Source organism: Trypanosoma equiperdum (genome assembly GCF_001457755.1).
Source record: "Trypanosoma equiperdum strain OVI genome assembly, contig: ctg_111, whole genome shotgun sequence".
Taxonomy (NCBI): Eukaryota; Euglenozoa; class Kinetoplastea; order Trypanosomatida; family Trypanosomatidae; genus Trypanosoma; species Trypanosoma equiperdum.
The window spans coordinates 18,516-33,376 of record NW_027123083.1 but is presented as its reverse complement, the minus strand read 5'-3'; the positions used below and the strand labels follow the sequence as shown (position 1 = coordinate 33,376).

The 14,861-nt window shown below is 47.1% G+C and overlaps 6 protein-coding genes across 6 annotated transcripts; all 6 read right to left on the bottom strand.

Annotated features, from left to right (window-relative positions):
• Positions 1-380: 380 nt before the first annotated feature.
• TEOVI_000010900 (translation initiation factor, putative) lies at positions 381-2,471 on the bottom strand (the record flags this gene model as incomplete). The annotated part of the gene is made up of 1 exon (XM_067220327.1): positions 381-2,471. The coding sequence occupies one exon, from the start codon at positions 2,469-2,471 to the stop codon at positions 381-383; it is 2,091 nt and encodes a 696-aa protein (XP_067076428.1).
• Positions 2,472-3,269: 798 nt separating this feature from the next.
• On the bottom strand, positions 3,270-3,491 carry TEOVI_000010800 (uncharacterized protein; the record flags this gene model as incomplete). Its single annotated transcript, XM_067220326.1, has 1 exon — positions 3,270-3,491. The coding sequence occupies one exon, from the start codon at positions 3,489-3,491 to the stop codon at positions 3,270-3,272; it is 222 nt and encodes a 73-aa protein (XP_067076427.1).
• A 556-nt stretch (positions 3,492-4,047) lies between these two features.
• On the bottom strand, positions 4,048-5,016 carry TEOVI_000010700 (uncharacterized protein; the record flags this gene model as incomplete). The annotated part of the gene is made up of 1 exon (XM_067220325.1): positions 4,048-5,016. One exon carries the CDS (start codon positions 5,014-5,016, stop codon positions 4,048-4,050), a length of 969 nt encoding a protein of 322 aa, XP_067076426.1.
• A 562-nt stretch (positions 5,017-5,578) lies between these two features.
• TEOVI_000010600 (Organic solute transport protein 1, putative) lies at positions 5,579-6,811 on the bottom strand (the record flags this gene model as incomplete). Its single annotated transcript, XM_067220324.1, has 1 exon — positions 5,579-6,811. One exon carries the CDS (start codon positions 6,809-6,811, stop codon positions 5,579-5,581), a length of 1,233 nt encoding a protein of 410 aa, XP_067076425.1.
• A 627-nt stretch (positions 6,812-7,438) lies between these two features.
• TEOVI_000010500 (protein of unknown function (DUF1726)/Helicase/GNAT acetyltransferase 2/Possible tRNA binding domain containing protein, putative) lies at positions 7,439-10,561 on the bottom strand (the record flags this gene model as incomplete). The annotated part of the gene is made up of 1 exon (XM_067220323.1): positions 7,439-10,561. One exon carries the CDS (start codon positions 10,559-10,561, stop codon positions 7,439-7,441), a length of 3,123 nt encoding a protein of 1,040 aa, XP_067076424.1.
• Positions 10,562-11,938: 1,377 nt separating this feature from the next.
• On the bottom strand, positions 11,939-14,683 carry TEOVI_000010400 (TPR repeat, putative; the record flags this gene model as incomplete). Its single annotated transcript, XM_067220322.1, has 1 exon — positions 11,939-14,683. One exon carries the CDS (start codon positions 14,681-14,683, stop codon positions 11,939-11,941), a length of 2,745 nt encoding a protein of 914 aa, XP_067076423.1.
• Between the last annotated feature and the right edge of the window lie 178 nt (positions 14,684-14,861).

Below are 14,861 nucleotides of genomic sequence, written 5' to 3'. Positions count from 1 at the left end.
CCATCTGCCGAACAACAATAACAACTCTGCGACACAGTTAGAGAACAAAAGGGATAAAAAAGTGAATAGCTCCATGGTGTAGTGAAATTTATGCCTGCATTCACACGACGAAGTAGCGTTGCCTCGGTTGTTTGCTGTCAGATGAGCGTACCGGGATGCTCTTGCACAAGCCTATACCTCATCCTACCTTCAGTCTCATATTTTTTTATATAGGGTTTACTCGTCACCTCCTACACCTTCTCTTCCTTTTAAAAAAATCTTCAGTTATTTGCATTCTTTTTTTCTTTATTCTCTGTTGTTGGTTTTTTTTAAAAAATATATCCACTGACACCGGTACGACTCATCACCAACGCATCGATATCATCACCTTCTTTCACAACCTAATTTAGTGGGCGCCGGCGCTCGATGCGCTCCTCCGTGACAACCTCATGAAGAATCATCTCCTCTGGTGGAAGGCTCTTCATGCGGCGCGCCCATAAACGGCTCCACCGCGAAGAGGCAATCAACTCTTCACGTGTACGGGCTAGTCCCTTATCGGCATGATGCCGTGCAATCCCCTTCATGCGCTTCTTGTATTGTTCCTCCTTTTCGCGCTCTTTACTCTGAAGTTCCGCCTCTTCACGTTCCTTTTGTTCCTTAACCTCGTTTTGATATCGTTGACTGTATTCTCGAAGATTATCTTGTATGTGTTTGATCTCTGCTGCCGTTAACACCGGGGGGGCGAGCGGCCGCCATGCAAAATGCGAAAGTTGGCGCACTGACTTCTGCATGAGTTCCCTACCATTGAGATCAAAAATACGGAACTGGTTATCGCCAGAGTTCCGCAACGCAGACACCCACGCCGCGTAGAATCGCCCAGTTGGGTCCCACGCGGTATCTGTGACGGGTGAAGTCACTCGCTCGAGTTGGACGCAAGCGCCACTATCATTAATACCGTAGAAGTGCAACGTTGATTTGTCGTAGTTCGTTGCAACCAAACGAGAACCACGCGGTGCCCAGAAGAGGTGGGTTGCGGATGTTGGATAATGACCAATAAGTTTCAGCTGTTTCTTTATGCAGTAAATTCGAATTTCCGAGGTGTCACCCAACTTTCCCGTCCTTGCACGGTCCTCGCATATAACAGCGAAGTGAGGGCCGCTTGGTTTCCAAGCAAAACGTCCAGGAGTTAAGCCGTTCTCCACCTTCAGTTGGTAAGCAGCAGCACTTTTCACACCAACAGAAAAAATCGAATACTCTGTTGAATTCGTTTTCGTTACTTTGACAACCAAATGGGTGCCTTGCGGGTGCCATAGGAGGTCAAGTCGCTGTGCTTGCAAGAAGTTTCGCTGCTCAATTACCTCCGCACGCACAACGTCATCCTTCACAACGAGGTTTTGAATGATGATCTTCCATCCCTCACTGGAGCCTCCTTGGACTAGAATGGCCATCTGATTGCCGACTGCCGGATTCCATTCGGCCACCTTCAGTCCGGGAATGACCAAAGAATGCACCGGTGTTTCACTGTTGGACTCCACCTGGAGAGCTCGCATTGTCTCAGCTCGATACAAAAATAATTTACCTTGTCCCATTGGCTCCAAACAGGCATGCGAGATAGCGACAAGCTCATCCTCCGCATTGTAGCGGGCAATGGGCCACTTATCTGAGTCGGCAAGATCGAGACCGCCCAGTACGCGAATCTTTTTTGATAAACGGATATTCCATACGCTCACCTCCTTTGGTGACTTTACTACAAGGTATTTTTCCTGTGGAGAAATGTAAAAGGCCTTGATATCAAGCTCAGTAACCTCGAATAACATATGCATCTTGCGCCCACCCCACAGTTTCAGGCCACCCATATGCTGCGAAACCATAATCCGACCGAATGTCGACCATGCAGGCATCGGCCGAACAGACGTCAAGGCGCCGTACACAAGACCGGGGTCAAGTCTCTTCTGTCGACGGTCCATCTCCGTCCACTGTCCAACAGAATCTGTCTTGAGGGGGCGGGGCTTGCGGTATAATTCAGCCTTTAGTGTAGTGTAGTTAAACCAATACCACTCTACATCGAAGGACTCGCCCTGCTTAATGAAGAACTGCGGGCGCGCCATGGAGTCTTCCGCCATTGTGTGAGCAAAATCCGCATCGGTGTCCTGCTCCATCTCTGGCGGTTTGTACTCCTCCGGCGGTTCACTCGCTGCCTTAAGCGCGCACCACCTATATGTCGAGAGAATATCGGTCTTTGTAAAGGGAAAGCGATTTAGGCGGGCGAGAGCATCCTCCGCGCTATTCACCGTAGCGAAAGTGAGAAAGGCTCCAGCAACGTGCTCCGTTTCCTCATCAAGGACGGGATGGATTGTGAATTTATCGTGACCAAGGACGTCGGAAACTTTCTTCGTCATGTGACGCAAGAACATGGCACGCTTCTCCGGTGTAACTCTCGCCGGGAGGCCATTTACAATGATGATGTTCGACATCAAGCCATCGTCCTCCATGGCTATGTATTGAAGGACTTCCTGCGCTGATTGTGTACAAGGTTGCTCCCTGACTTATGATTATTAATATTACTAATATTATATGTTCCTCTTTTAAAGCTGTGATTTCCCCTTCTTTATTTTTTTTATCCTTCGCTGTACCCTCCTTCCCACCTTCTTTACAAAATTTTGTAATATACGTATGCACAGTGCGTTTCGTTTTATCTTCTCTAGAATTGAAGTATAAAGAAGCAAATTAAAAAGGCAAGCATAATGCAATTAGGGCAAGGACGTGACACCGTCCTGTAGTGCTTCCAAAAGAAGCTTCTGGATTAAAAAAAAAACACATGAAGACTACAGGAAAAGAGACAACAAAAACACATACAAGCGAAAAGGACCACCTTGTTCGAAAATAAGTTGGGTTAAGCCAACAGGAATCTGACTTGATTTCCCTTCTTCCTTCCGTTACCGACACACAGGGATACGCATGTATATATATATCCACCTGACGGTACTTCCTAAGAAAAAAATAACAATAATAATAATAATGGTAATGAAGCGTCAGTTGCGCGATGCGCATACAGATGCTCGGGCCATTAGACCGACTTCCGGCTCTTTTCTAACCTACTATTAAACAGCTCACAGAGACAACTATAATACCCAGCCCACCCCCTCCACCTTGACACATTTTTAAAGGTGGTTCAACAGTCATATTAGTAAACAAGGCAACATGCATGTACATGTATACATTCCACGCGTTATGCCGCTTCACGCTGTGACAAGATAAGTTGCATCATACATTGCAACTTAGTGGTCACATTATACCGCTTCCTCTTCCAGCATCAGTGCAACCTTCCCCTCCAAACGATCCCATATATCACGTTGGTTGTGCCCAGCGTTCCACTGCTGGAAGAGGGGCTCAAATTGATGCAAAGCGTACTTGTTGAAGACGATAGGAATCGTAAAAACGATTGGAATGCGGATGTAACCGCGCGCGAAGGTCCAGTTCAGTACAGTTGTCCAGAAGTTAGGATTCGACATTATGGTATTGGGACTTGTTGTTTTACCTCAGCTTTCGTATTGTCTTAAACAAGCAAAAAAAAAACAGGGGTGTGTCTGAGTGCGGAAGCGATCAGAAGACGCAATAACAAGAGAATGAACAAGCGAAGCGCAGAAACAAAAAAAAGAATGGAGAGTGAGTCGTGGCACCCCGAGAAAAACCGGGGGAACGAACAAAACTACCAAAGATTGTGACGATGCCTTTGATTTAGTGAACACTGAGTCTTTCAAACGACGCGGGCACACAAAAACAAAATTGGGAAAGCAATTGTACTCAAACACTTAAGAAGGAATCGCCTAAAACACTACAGACCCCCCAAACTATCCTTCCGCATGTGCTGCCGCTATATTTTACTAAGTTTGACGCTACTGATTTCTCAACCACCTACTTCCGCACCATCTCCCTACACTTCCTTCTCCGCACACTACCTAATGCACGTTCACTTTCACTATGCCACAGTAAATGCAACAAGTACTTGCTTTCTTTATTCCTTTCACCTCTGAGTCCCTTTAGCATGCGCATTTTCTCCTGTTGCGTTTACACATACGCCGCCCACATCTCAGGTTTGGTGTGGTAACCATCCTTTCGCCTCCTATCAGGGTACTTGGCCTTGAGAATGTCCTGGTAACTCTGCGCCCACAACATATCCAAAGTGATGGGGAAGTCTATTTTCGTTGGCTCCTCGATGGGTGGGGCCCACGGTTCAATTTTCCTACTACGGGCGCTATGAATCGTCGCCATGTCGTCTACGAGCCCCCAGTCCGAGACGGACTCCCGTAATGCCCGAGACCAGTACTGTTTTAAAGCGAAAAGACCACCATCCAGTTCCTCAGTGACGGGGATCTGACAGCTGAAGCGGGTGTTGTATGTAATGTCAGCGCGATCCATCGAACGCCAGTTAGTTAACGAAGTGTACTCCCACCGGTTGGGTGGAAGGAGGCGGTCGAGAGTTTCAATATCCACATTTACAAGACACCCATCGCCATGATTCCAGTCTGCGCAGTCGGGATTGTTACATTTTCCCCAGTAATGCGCGTATCCGTGGCACATACCGGATCCGTCAATTAATGTGTTGAGTGTGACATCCGGCATCGGGTATGTGCGAAAGTGGTATGGATGTCCATCAAAACCAACGACGGTGATGTTAATAATCTTTGTCTTGTACTTGCTTTCGTATTCTTTCCCATCCACAGCGTATGTTTGACTCAAGCGACGTGTCACAGACTTTTCCGGTAGTTTGCCCGTGCGTCGCCTTTCACGAAGATTTAACTTGTCGCACATAATCTCCGCCTTCTTCAAAGGTTGTTGTAAGCAGTTCCGATGCGAAATTTGCCAGCGGCCTGCTTCCTGTGTCTCTGCCAGTTCTTCTATTTCATTGTACACATGTGGAATGATGCGATACAACCTCATAGTACAGGACGCCAAAATTACCCCCGACACAGCAGCAGAGGCAGCAGCTGTGTTACTTCCTATAGGAGTAGCACCGCATGCTAACCGGCGAAGCATCTCGGTTTCCTTATTACTCCTTCCTACCCTATCTGTGTCTCTTAGTGAATCTAGGACCGGTTGTTCAAATATTTATAAAAGGGTTTACGAGATTTGCAATATAATCCACATGCAACAAAGGCCTCACATGTCACAAGTATTGAATAAATGTAAGATCAAATGGATGAAATCACGCACGACTGTGATATAGAAACGGTAAAAGTTAGGGTAAAAAAGGCTCCTTCCTCAGAACCTGATTATTCACATACAGAGCAACGATGCCCAAGTGGTTTGCATTTAAATGCACAATAGGGAGGGGGAAAAGGGTGAGATTTCTCTATCGGCATCGTACTACCAACTCGTGTGTTCTATTCGGACAGGTAAAGTAGTCCCGTCTCTCTTCTTCCTTTTGTGTTTCTTTTGTCCTTTATCGTTTGCTGTCTGCAATCGCACACAATCGTTTTTTTTTTCCAATCCGCGTATTTGTCACTAAAACAAGAATGACAAACACATATTTGTAAGCAGATGTTTTAAGGAGGGGGGAAGGAGGGCAAAACGAAAACCACGCACACCCTGTTGTGTTTCACTCCTCATCCATAATGTCCAGCAGGTTAGCTCCAGTCACTACGGAGTTATGTCCCCCTTTTCGTGAAACCTCCTCCAGGTTTAGTTCTCCCATTAGGGAAAAAAGTTTCTCATTCTCTTTCCTCACATCAGCTTTGCTCATTTGATTCACAGGGAGTGATGGTGCGGTGTCACTTGCTCTTGGTGACGGGGGGCCCGTTCCACTGCAACTTAGAGTGGCGTCCTCAGCAGTCGTAGGAGTTCGCGTGCCATGTTCTGCTTCAAATTCATAACACAAAGCTAGTTTAAATAGATGCTGTGGTTTTTCCGACTCACCTCTAACGAGACGCAACAACTGGCTCATCTCTTGCTGAACTGCCTTTACGGCCTCGGGTTTGGTTCCTACGGGATGCGCTGCAATAACGTCGCTCTTCTGTGATGGCTGCGCTAGTTTCTGAGTTTTAGTTTCCAAGTCCTTGGAAGTGTACATGTTGACATTCCTCTTCGTAAAACGAGGCGCAGTTGAACTACGAGGGTCCCACCGTCCAACCGGAAACGCCAGCGGGTGCCGGAGGTGGGCATCCCGGTGTTTGAAGGTGCAGGTAGCCAAAAGGTTCCCATTACCATAGTAGCGAATGGTACCTGGTGGTTCACATTCAACAAGCGGAGGAAGGGTTTTATCCTCCTTTAGGTAAAAGTAACCGCTTTGAGCCTGCACGCCACTTTCTAAAAGTAGTGACACGGGTGTGCAACGCCCTACGAGAAAGTTCAGTAAATCTTTCCGAACCTCCGCCAACATCCCCACGTTGAGCTGCTGAAATAAGTCGTTTACACGAGAAAATATGGGATCAACAAAACATTGGGTTTCATGAGAAGCAATCCGTTTTACTTCTTCCAAATGTGCCCACGTGAGCTCTAACAGCTCGAGTGGATGCCGTAGTGAAAATATTTTGTACTTTAACCCCGTTGTCATCAACTCAAAGAGTTTAGCCATTGAAGCCGGCGACAACTGCATAACAGAGGTTTGACTCAACGATTTGAAAACCTCCCTTGTTGCTGCGAAGGAGTAGAGCATCTGAGGTCGGAATAGCTCATCCATAAACTCTGAACTATACATGTGCTTTATGACATCATGAAGGACCATGCGAGCCGTCTTTTCGGAAACGTTCTGAGCGCTGAGGCGAGCTTCGAGAATAAATATCATTTCTGCCCCATAGTTTAATATGAGGAACACCAGAGAAGAATCAGACATAATAACCAACAAACGTAACAGGACGTCAAAGTGTCTGCAAAGAGGTACAAACACCAATGAATATCTCTATGATGTGTATGCACGCTAGTATTTATGAAAGTAAATATAAGGTGAAAAAGAAAAAAAAACAGTATTGGGGGTCTGTTCTTTTTTTTTTTTGCCACAACGAGTGCTTGGTTGTCACCAACTTTCCTTTAAAAAAAAATGGAGACAGGAGTAAGACGGAGGAAATAAGTGACGGTAATGACATCTTACTAGGAACAGGAGAGAAGGGGAAAGCAACACGATGCGTCCCCTTTTTTTTAAAAAAAATCTTATCATATCGAGAGGTCATGTGGAGTTCACCACAGAGAGAACCCAGTTTAACAGTTAGTTTACCCGATTATCTTTTAATCAGCCACGGATATGCACATACAAAACGTACCAAAGGTGAATGAATACCCCTTTTCGTTATTTTTTTCTTTGAGCATCGGTGCTCATTTCGGATGGCATAGACGCTAAAAATTGCGTTGCGTTACTTTTGGCTTAACTCTCATTTCTTCCCGTTTATTTTCACTGCTTTCTTCTCATTAGTACACAAGGCTCACCCTCCTTACAAACACGTGAATAACTGTTAGCCCTTCGATTTCAGCCGCGACGAGTTTTCTTTGACCGCTTGAACGCCCGCTGCAATCCTGTTGTTCCTCCTGCATCATTTCTTGCTCCGACTGTTGCCGACTTCGCGTCGCGCAGCAAAGTCGAATCTACATTAATTACACTCCGGACTCTCTTTTCCACGGATAACCCAACTACACGTCCCTCCTTATCGTAAATCTCATGGGTGTTTTCATCCGCATCGTCATTCCCCCCATTCCTTTTCACAATCTCTTCTTCTTTTGATCCAGTCAATTTCAGCTTCTGCAGGCGCGTGAAATGGTCTACTATACGAGAAATTGCCTTCTGTAGAAAGGCACGCAGCTGCTGTGTTGGTACGCCAGAAAATACCGCCTGCTGACCAACTTCCTCAATAGTTTGGCACTGAAGCCCAACGCCTAAAAGTACTGCAGCCTGCGCGTGGGAGAGTACGACACCCTCTGCCCCATCGGGAAGGTGAAATAAACGCGACTCAAAATACAATTTCGCTAAAGCAGGAACGAGGTCCAAAACGTGGCCACCCTCGACAAATGTAGTGGCATTTAGCTTTAACCTCTTCAAATCGCTGATGCTGAATATTTCCTGCAGTTCCTTCCATGTACACTGAGGCTGGCCTGCCACGCGGACATTATGCTCCGCCACATGAGAGAGGTCAGTGGCAGCTGCTAATTTTTGTGGGTCATTAACATCAACATCCTTTAATATACTCAGTGCCAATTCTGTTGGAAGTTGGCGAAATGGCATCGCTAAAAGGGGAATAAATCGACGACGGAACTCAGCACGGAGTAGCCCGAGGTCAAATCCAAACGAGCGAACCATAACGCAACTATGCTCTCCAGTTAACTCATTCGCCGCGTGACGTAGGTACAGTGGCTCGAACCCTCCCCGCTTCCAGAAGTTAAACAGAGGCGTTGTCACACCAAAACTCACGCCAAGGTAGTCAATCTCTTCATAAGGTCTCTCAATGAGAGGCACTAAAAGGCTGGGTATGCGTTTGCGCGGTTTGATGGTATGTGAGATGGTGCTACTCACTTCATCGGCATCGTCCACTGCTTTTAATTCCGTATTGTTTTCTCCTGTAGCAGCAGCAGACGCGGCAGGACGTAACGACACAGAGCCCGTGTAGTACTGCTGCAGTAGCTCGAGAGCGCGCGAGCCGTATCCGGCGCGTTGCAACTCCGGGTTTGTGGCAATACGAACAATTCGTAGACCTGCAAGTTTTGCAAATCCCTCTTCGAGATAATACTGCGATAGGGTGTAGGGAATTAGGTCCCCAGAAGGGCGCAACCCCCGGCTGAGGTTACTTTTGATTGCTTCGGACGAAACGTGTCCCTCCTCGCATGCATGAATTACACAAAATACGTCTGGAATGCCGCTCTTTGCATCCACAGTAGAGGGACATAGTATGAAGAGGTGATGACCGGGTGCATCGGACATGAGCTGCAGGTCATTGGGTTGATTTTTGTAGTGGGCGGCAACTAACATGGCCACAATTGCCTGCAGCAGCTGTTCGGCCAAAGGGTGATAAGAAAAGAGTGCGTCACGGTTCACGTAGTACAACTCACAAGAATTTGGGTGTGGAGAGGATTTCACGGCGATCGGTCGGACGGTGGCGTCAAGGCACAGCAGTTTGTTCAACCAGAACTCCACAGGGTCATTGGGACCATAACGAATAGGATCTGACATGGATAACTCGCGAAGAAGCCGGCGGTCGTCACCTGCCACTGAGGCATTAGTGCTTCCACTGTGCTTTCGCATGTCTGCAACAAGTTTCATGGAGAGGCTCCGGCCTGTGCCCTCGTAACCGGAGATGGTCGAAGAAAGAAACACTAAGTACGGGCCGAGCATTTGTTTAACAATCGGCAACGGCAAGGCTGCAGCTTCGTCAATAATCGCCAACTCCGCCTGTGCAAACTTTGATGCGTCGTTCGGAGAAATGTATTGAACAGTTTGTCTGTGCTCGCGGAAAACGTTAATACGTATAATGCATTTGCTGAACTCGACGTTCGTGCTTTGCATGGCTTCAAAGTCTGTGCGTTCCTTATACCCAAGCTCCTGCAACCCACGCACAACGAACTCGAAAAATGTTTGTAAATTTTCTGGCGATGGTGCTGTGCAGAAGATATTACTGTACCCCTGTGCCACAGCGCCAGCAGTCGCAAGTCCAAGTGCTGCAGATTTACCACGACCCCTACCAGCAGTAACAACACATGTTGTATTTAGCGACTTCTCCACAACCGTCTGCATAAGTGAAAGAATGGTCTTGCCTTGGTCGAGTGTTTGGCATAGGCTAATGAGTGGCCCCACTTCATTACTGGCCCGTAGGCGTTCCTTTAGTGCAGCCAAGTCCGCTTCGTGCTTTTGTCGCCCTTGTAGAACTAATGTTTCATCATACGACGTTGTTCGTGCACTCTCTACGGCACACATTTTGGCGGTGATTGGAAGCACGTTAAGATCATCATCCACACAAAGTGATGTGTCGCAATCAACTAGAGAAAGAAGGAATCGCTCGTTGAAGCGCGGGACCACATCTTGAAGAGCCTCTGTGCGATACCGAGAGTGGACATCCATAGCAATGGTGTATAACTGCTTCAGTGACTTCATTGCGCGAAACATTATTACAATAATGCCACCTCCCTTCACGGTCTCAATAGTTCGCGCCAATGTGTTGGGTGTCATAGCCTCGAAGTCTTGTAGCACCGCCATACCAAACGTTTGCCCAAGTATTTTATGTGTTTCCTTGTATTGACAAAACCTTATAATGGTTTGCGAAAGAAATGTCTGAAAGGCTTCTTTCGTTGCATCGGTAGACATTCCACCCTTCACCTCAAGTCGCGCCTTCTTCTCTTGTTGTTTAAGGCTTGTTGATCCGAAGTCCGGTTCTTTCTTCATGCACCATAACACATTCACCTTTGCGTTGTGGTTGGCGTGTGAAACCATCTGGTGAAGATTAACAATTTGATCTTTTCCGCGGTCACCCACAAGCAGTAGAAGTGCGCGATGCCGCTTGTGTACGGCATTCTCAATAACCTTGCGGATGCGGTCATCCACCTTTCGTTTGATAGTTGCACCACTGCTGGAGCGTGCCGTTGAGGCAACAGATGTGGGCGGTGGCATAAATTCTGGTTGTTAAAGGGTTTTTTTTTCTAGATCAATAATTCCGTGGCAGATAGATATTAACTTTTTAACTGTGCTTGGCGTAAAAATAACAGTTGCTGCTGTTGCTACTTTTTTTTTTCGTTTGCGTACAATTTTCCCTGATGTAAACGTTCCTAAATTTTTTCACCTATATTCTAGCTGACGCACTGCTTTAACTTCCCTTCCCTCCTCTCGCTGCTTAACCGAAGCCGCCGCTTTTCGCTCACTTCTACGGTTGTGCAGGTTCAACGGGGTGCTGATAAGAGTGAAAAAAAAAAAATAGGAAAGAAAGGAAAGGGAAGGGCCGAAACGAGGTTGGAACGCCGGTAACATCAGTTTTGGTACATTTAGTTTCTTTACCAATTAAAAGATAAGCGAATGGATGATATCATGGTTCTTCACCAAAAAGAAAATTTTTTGCATGTCTTTCCCCCTTCCAATTTAAATGAAATTTTGTATTTTCAGTGAAATGAGTGAGGGGTGTGACCACGGCCGTATGTGAGTAAACACGTTTCCACGATTGTAACGAAGTTGTACTCTCCATAACTAATGCACAGCTCCGTCAAAGCTTAGAATAATAGACAATATATAACGAAAAAGCTATTAAGGGGCACTGTTATTTTTTTTTTAGAAAAAAAAAAAGAAACCTGTCAAACATTCCGTCACAGTGGCTATAGGAAAGAATGAAGCCCCAGGGTAAACCGTGACGCACCACATAAACTGAGTATAACAGGTAGCAACTAATAGACGCCATATTGGATACATACATGCTGAAAACTTTAGCCCTGATGTAAGCTTCTTATAGGTAACAGTGAGTTTAACATCACAGGGCACACAACCGCCACTGTTCACTTATTTGGGTAAGTGCCTTCCAAACATCACAACCAACAGCAGGGTTCAGTTACTTTCAGGGCTCAAAATTCCTTAGTAGCTGAAGTTACGAAAAATGTCCATTATTATCGCTAACTCCCTGATGTTCGCATGCCTATCTATGTGGAAACATTCGTTTCAACCAACGTGATGTATGTCTGCGATAGAAGGTGTTTGAGAGCAGCTCCTAAATTTTCAAAAAAAGAAAAGGGAAAAGGGAAAAGAAGAAAATAAATTGAAATTACAACTTCAGGCTGTCACTTCAAGTATACATCCGTTCTCCTGTGGTGGACGGCGTGGCTGAATACAGTTACAGACAGTTATAACACTTTAAACGCGTTAGTCACTGAGTTTAATTATCTTATTGTGACTGTTGACTGCTCCCACATCCAGACAAAGATCGTGCATTTATTTCGCAACACAGTCCAGATACTATAATTCCCGCGAACCAAGTCCCAAAAACGGAAATATATAGGCATAACAGTGTCAGTCGGCCATAATGCGAGTTTTGGTCTCCTTAAGAGCTTTTCGCATACGTGGGAGAAGCTCGCCGCGCAGTTGCTTGTATTCTGCCGTTTCTTCCATGTACTCCTCTGACGCTTCAAGGGCGGCTATAACGTTATTCACCGTGTCACTTAAAACCGTTACAATATTGTTCTTCTTCAAATTATCCACACTATCCCCACAATAATCAACCGCATCCAACAAATCCCTAGACATATCATTAAGACATTCACATGTCCGTGCAAATCGTGCAGTGTCGCGCTCCCATTGGTCCTTTTGCTGACAACACCGAAGTTCCTTCTGCCGCATTTCGTAAGCAGTTAGCGGTCCATCCATGTATCGTAGAAGCTTCGCCGCACAGGCGTATATGTCCGGATCCGTCACAAATAGGTCGATGATCCGTTTAAATGTCTCACGCAAACGGAACTTATATCGGCTAATTACACCTTCACGCACGCGCTCAGCTTCCTCCGCAGCTGCCGCATTAGTAGATGGAGAACACATGTCTGGTAAATCAATATCCGCACACAATGGCACAATATCACACATCGCATCTTCATCAGAAGGATTAACATGATTTCCATTGGTGGCGATGCTGTCATCTTCCACACCCATGTGGGTAGCCGAGGTGTTAGTGACAGCCGCTCGGTGCATCCTCCCACCTTCGTCTCTATTTTCTGCTTCCTGCTCCACCGCCTGTTCTTGATCTTCTTCTGTCATCTGTTGATCTTTGCAACTTGCGGGTATCCGTCCTTCCATATACGCAATGGCATTCTCCACAAAGCGGTTCAGCGAACCGCGCTCTAGATGAACGTTACGTTGGGCAATGTCCAGCAACACGTTGAGAGCATTTGTTGTCTCAGTTACCTCCTTCAATTCACACCCAATCGCGAAGTAGTTTTGCCACATCCGCCAGTCTCTCCGGTTGTTGCGCAGTGCCTGGTTCATCGCATTAAATGCGGGACGAAGCTTCCCTGTGCGAAGCAGTACTGATGCTAGGTTATTCCACGCGTACGCATCGTTGGGTTGAATCTGACAGACGCGAGTGAAGGCTTCACCACTGCGTTCCCATCGCTTTAATTGCATTGCAGCATAGCCTAAGGCAAACCAGTCTCCACCAAACACTGGATTGAGACGCACTGCCTCATCGAAACATTCCACAACCCGCTCATATTCTTCACGCTCGAGTGCCAACCGCGCCAGAGCTCGCATGGGTGCCGCAGATCGATGGTCAGACAATTCCCATGCCTTCGTAAGGTGCTCGGCTTCCCTCGTGGCTTCCCCCAATGCCACCCACAAAAGTGGGTTGCAGGGGTCAGACTCCAACAGGTCTCGCGCTAGGGATTCTGCCCTCCTCCTCTTGTCAAGAATTTTACAACATTTTATGATGTTCTCCCAGTCTTGCACCTGCTCATAAGCGTCGAGTGCCGTTTTCACAAGGCTCTCATCGAAGCAGAAGTCAGCATACTCACTTCGCAATTGCCAAATTGACGGATAGGCAACACTGTAAAAGTAGTCGCTATCTGTTCTGTGAAACGTCGCGCGGTTGGGATCACGACCGGCCGAATGTTGGTCCACTAGCTCAGTCATCTGCATGAAGGCACGCTCCTGAACTCGGTTCCGACCTCGCTCTAGGCGAGCTCGCAGCAACAGTGTTTGGCACTGTATGATGAAAGGTGCGGGAACTGGATCAGACAGAAGCCGCTCTACGTACGTCTGCATGCGGTGCTGCGTCAGCCCATGATATGGATTAGTGTTCCGTATATCTATACACAAAGCGAGTATGATAGCCTTATCCAGTGGTTGCAGCGCTTGCAATTCGGCCACCGGAGCCTCAGCCGCTTCGCGGGGTCGATCCAGTAAATCATGTCCATCTTTTTCGCTCATCACAGCTAGGGGCACATCACCTCCAGTTGCGTCACTTTCGGATATTGGAGCAGCAAAGGGAACCTGGCTGCTGGCGTTCACGACCATCTGCACCATCCGCTGTTGTTGCCACCGGGTTCGCACGCCAACCATGGTGTCTTCGCTGACTGATAAACCGCTTTTCCTCGCCGCACGCCAAAACACTTCCGCTGCTAGTTCACGTTGATGGTAATAGTTCTGCACGTGGCCGACTTCCAGCAGATGTTCAGCCGTAAGTGATTCGTCTGGCAGTGCGAGGGCAGCATCCACGCAAGACGAGAGGTGAAGAAATATTGAGTGGGCACGGTGCTGCATGATTAGCTGGTGACGCATGTGACAACGCAGACGCCAAACGGAGGTGTAAGGCAGCAGCGGTTGCGGCTGTGACTGTCCGGCATGCTTCACCGAACTGCACGCAGTAGCGAGAACAGCCAGCAACATCCTACTAAGTCGCACACAGGGATGAGGCATTTCACCATCGCTCATTAACAAACGCTGTACATAGCGCTCGTGCAGCGTGTCAACGGTGGCGTAGCGATCCAGCACGGTAGACAGCTGCTCCCGCTCCGCTGGCACTAACTCCCCACTAAAGTTCTCCGCGTTAAAAAGACGCAGGGCAAAGTCAATGGCTGGGACAACATCTTTTTCCAAGTCCAGATGGGGTTCCCTACCTTGCAAGTACTTCTCCACAGCACCGTAATATGACTGCGCGGTAGCGGTTGCATCTTTAACGGACAAAGTAAGGCGACCATTCAGTAAATGATTTTCACTAACACAAACCACCGGAAGCTCAAGCAGTAGTTGAGGGATGGATGGCACCATTGTTGTATCGCTCTACAGCTAGCTCTCACTAGTTTGTTTCACCTCCAGCGGCCTTCGCTTGATTGTGCACTTCTTATTACCGTTTCGGAAAAATAAAAGCTAAATTGTGGTGGATGTAAAAAGTAGTCTCGTCACGCACCCAACTTCACTTACGAATATCCGCTTCAGGGTGTGACGG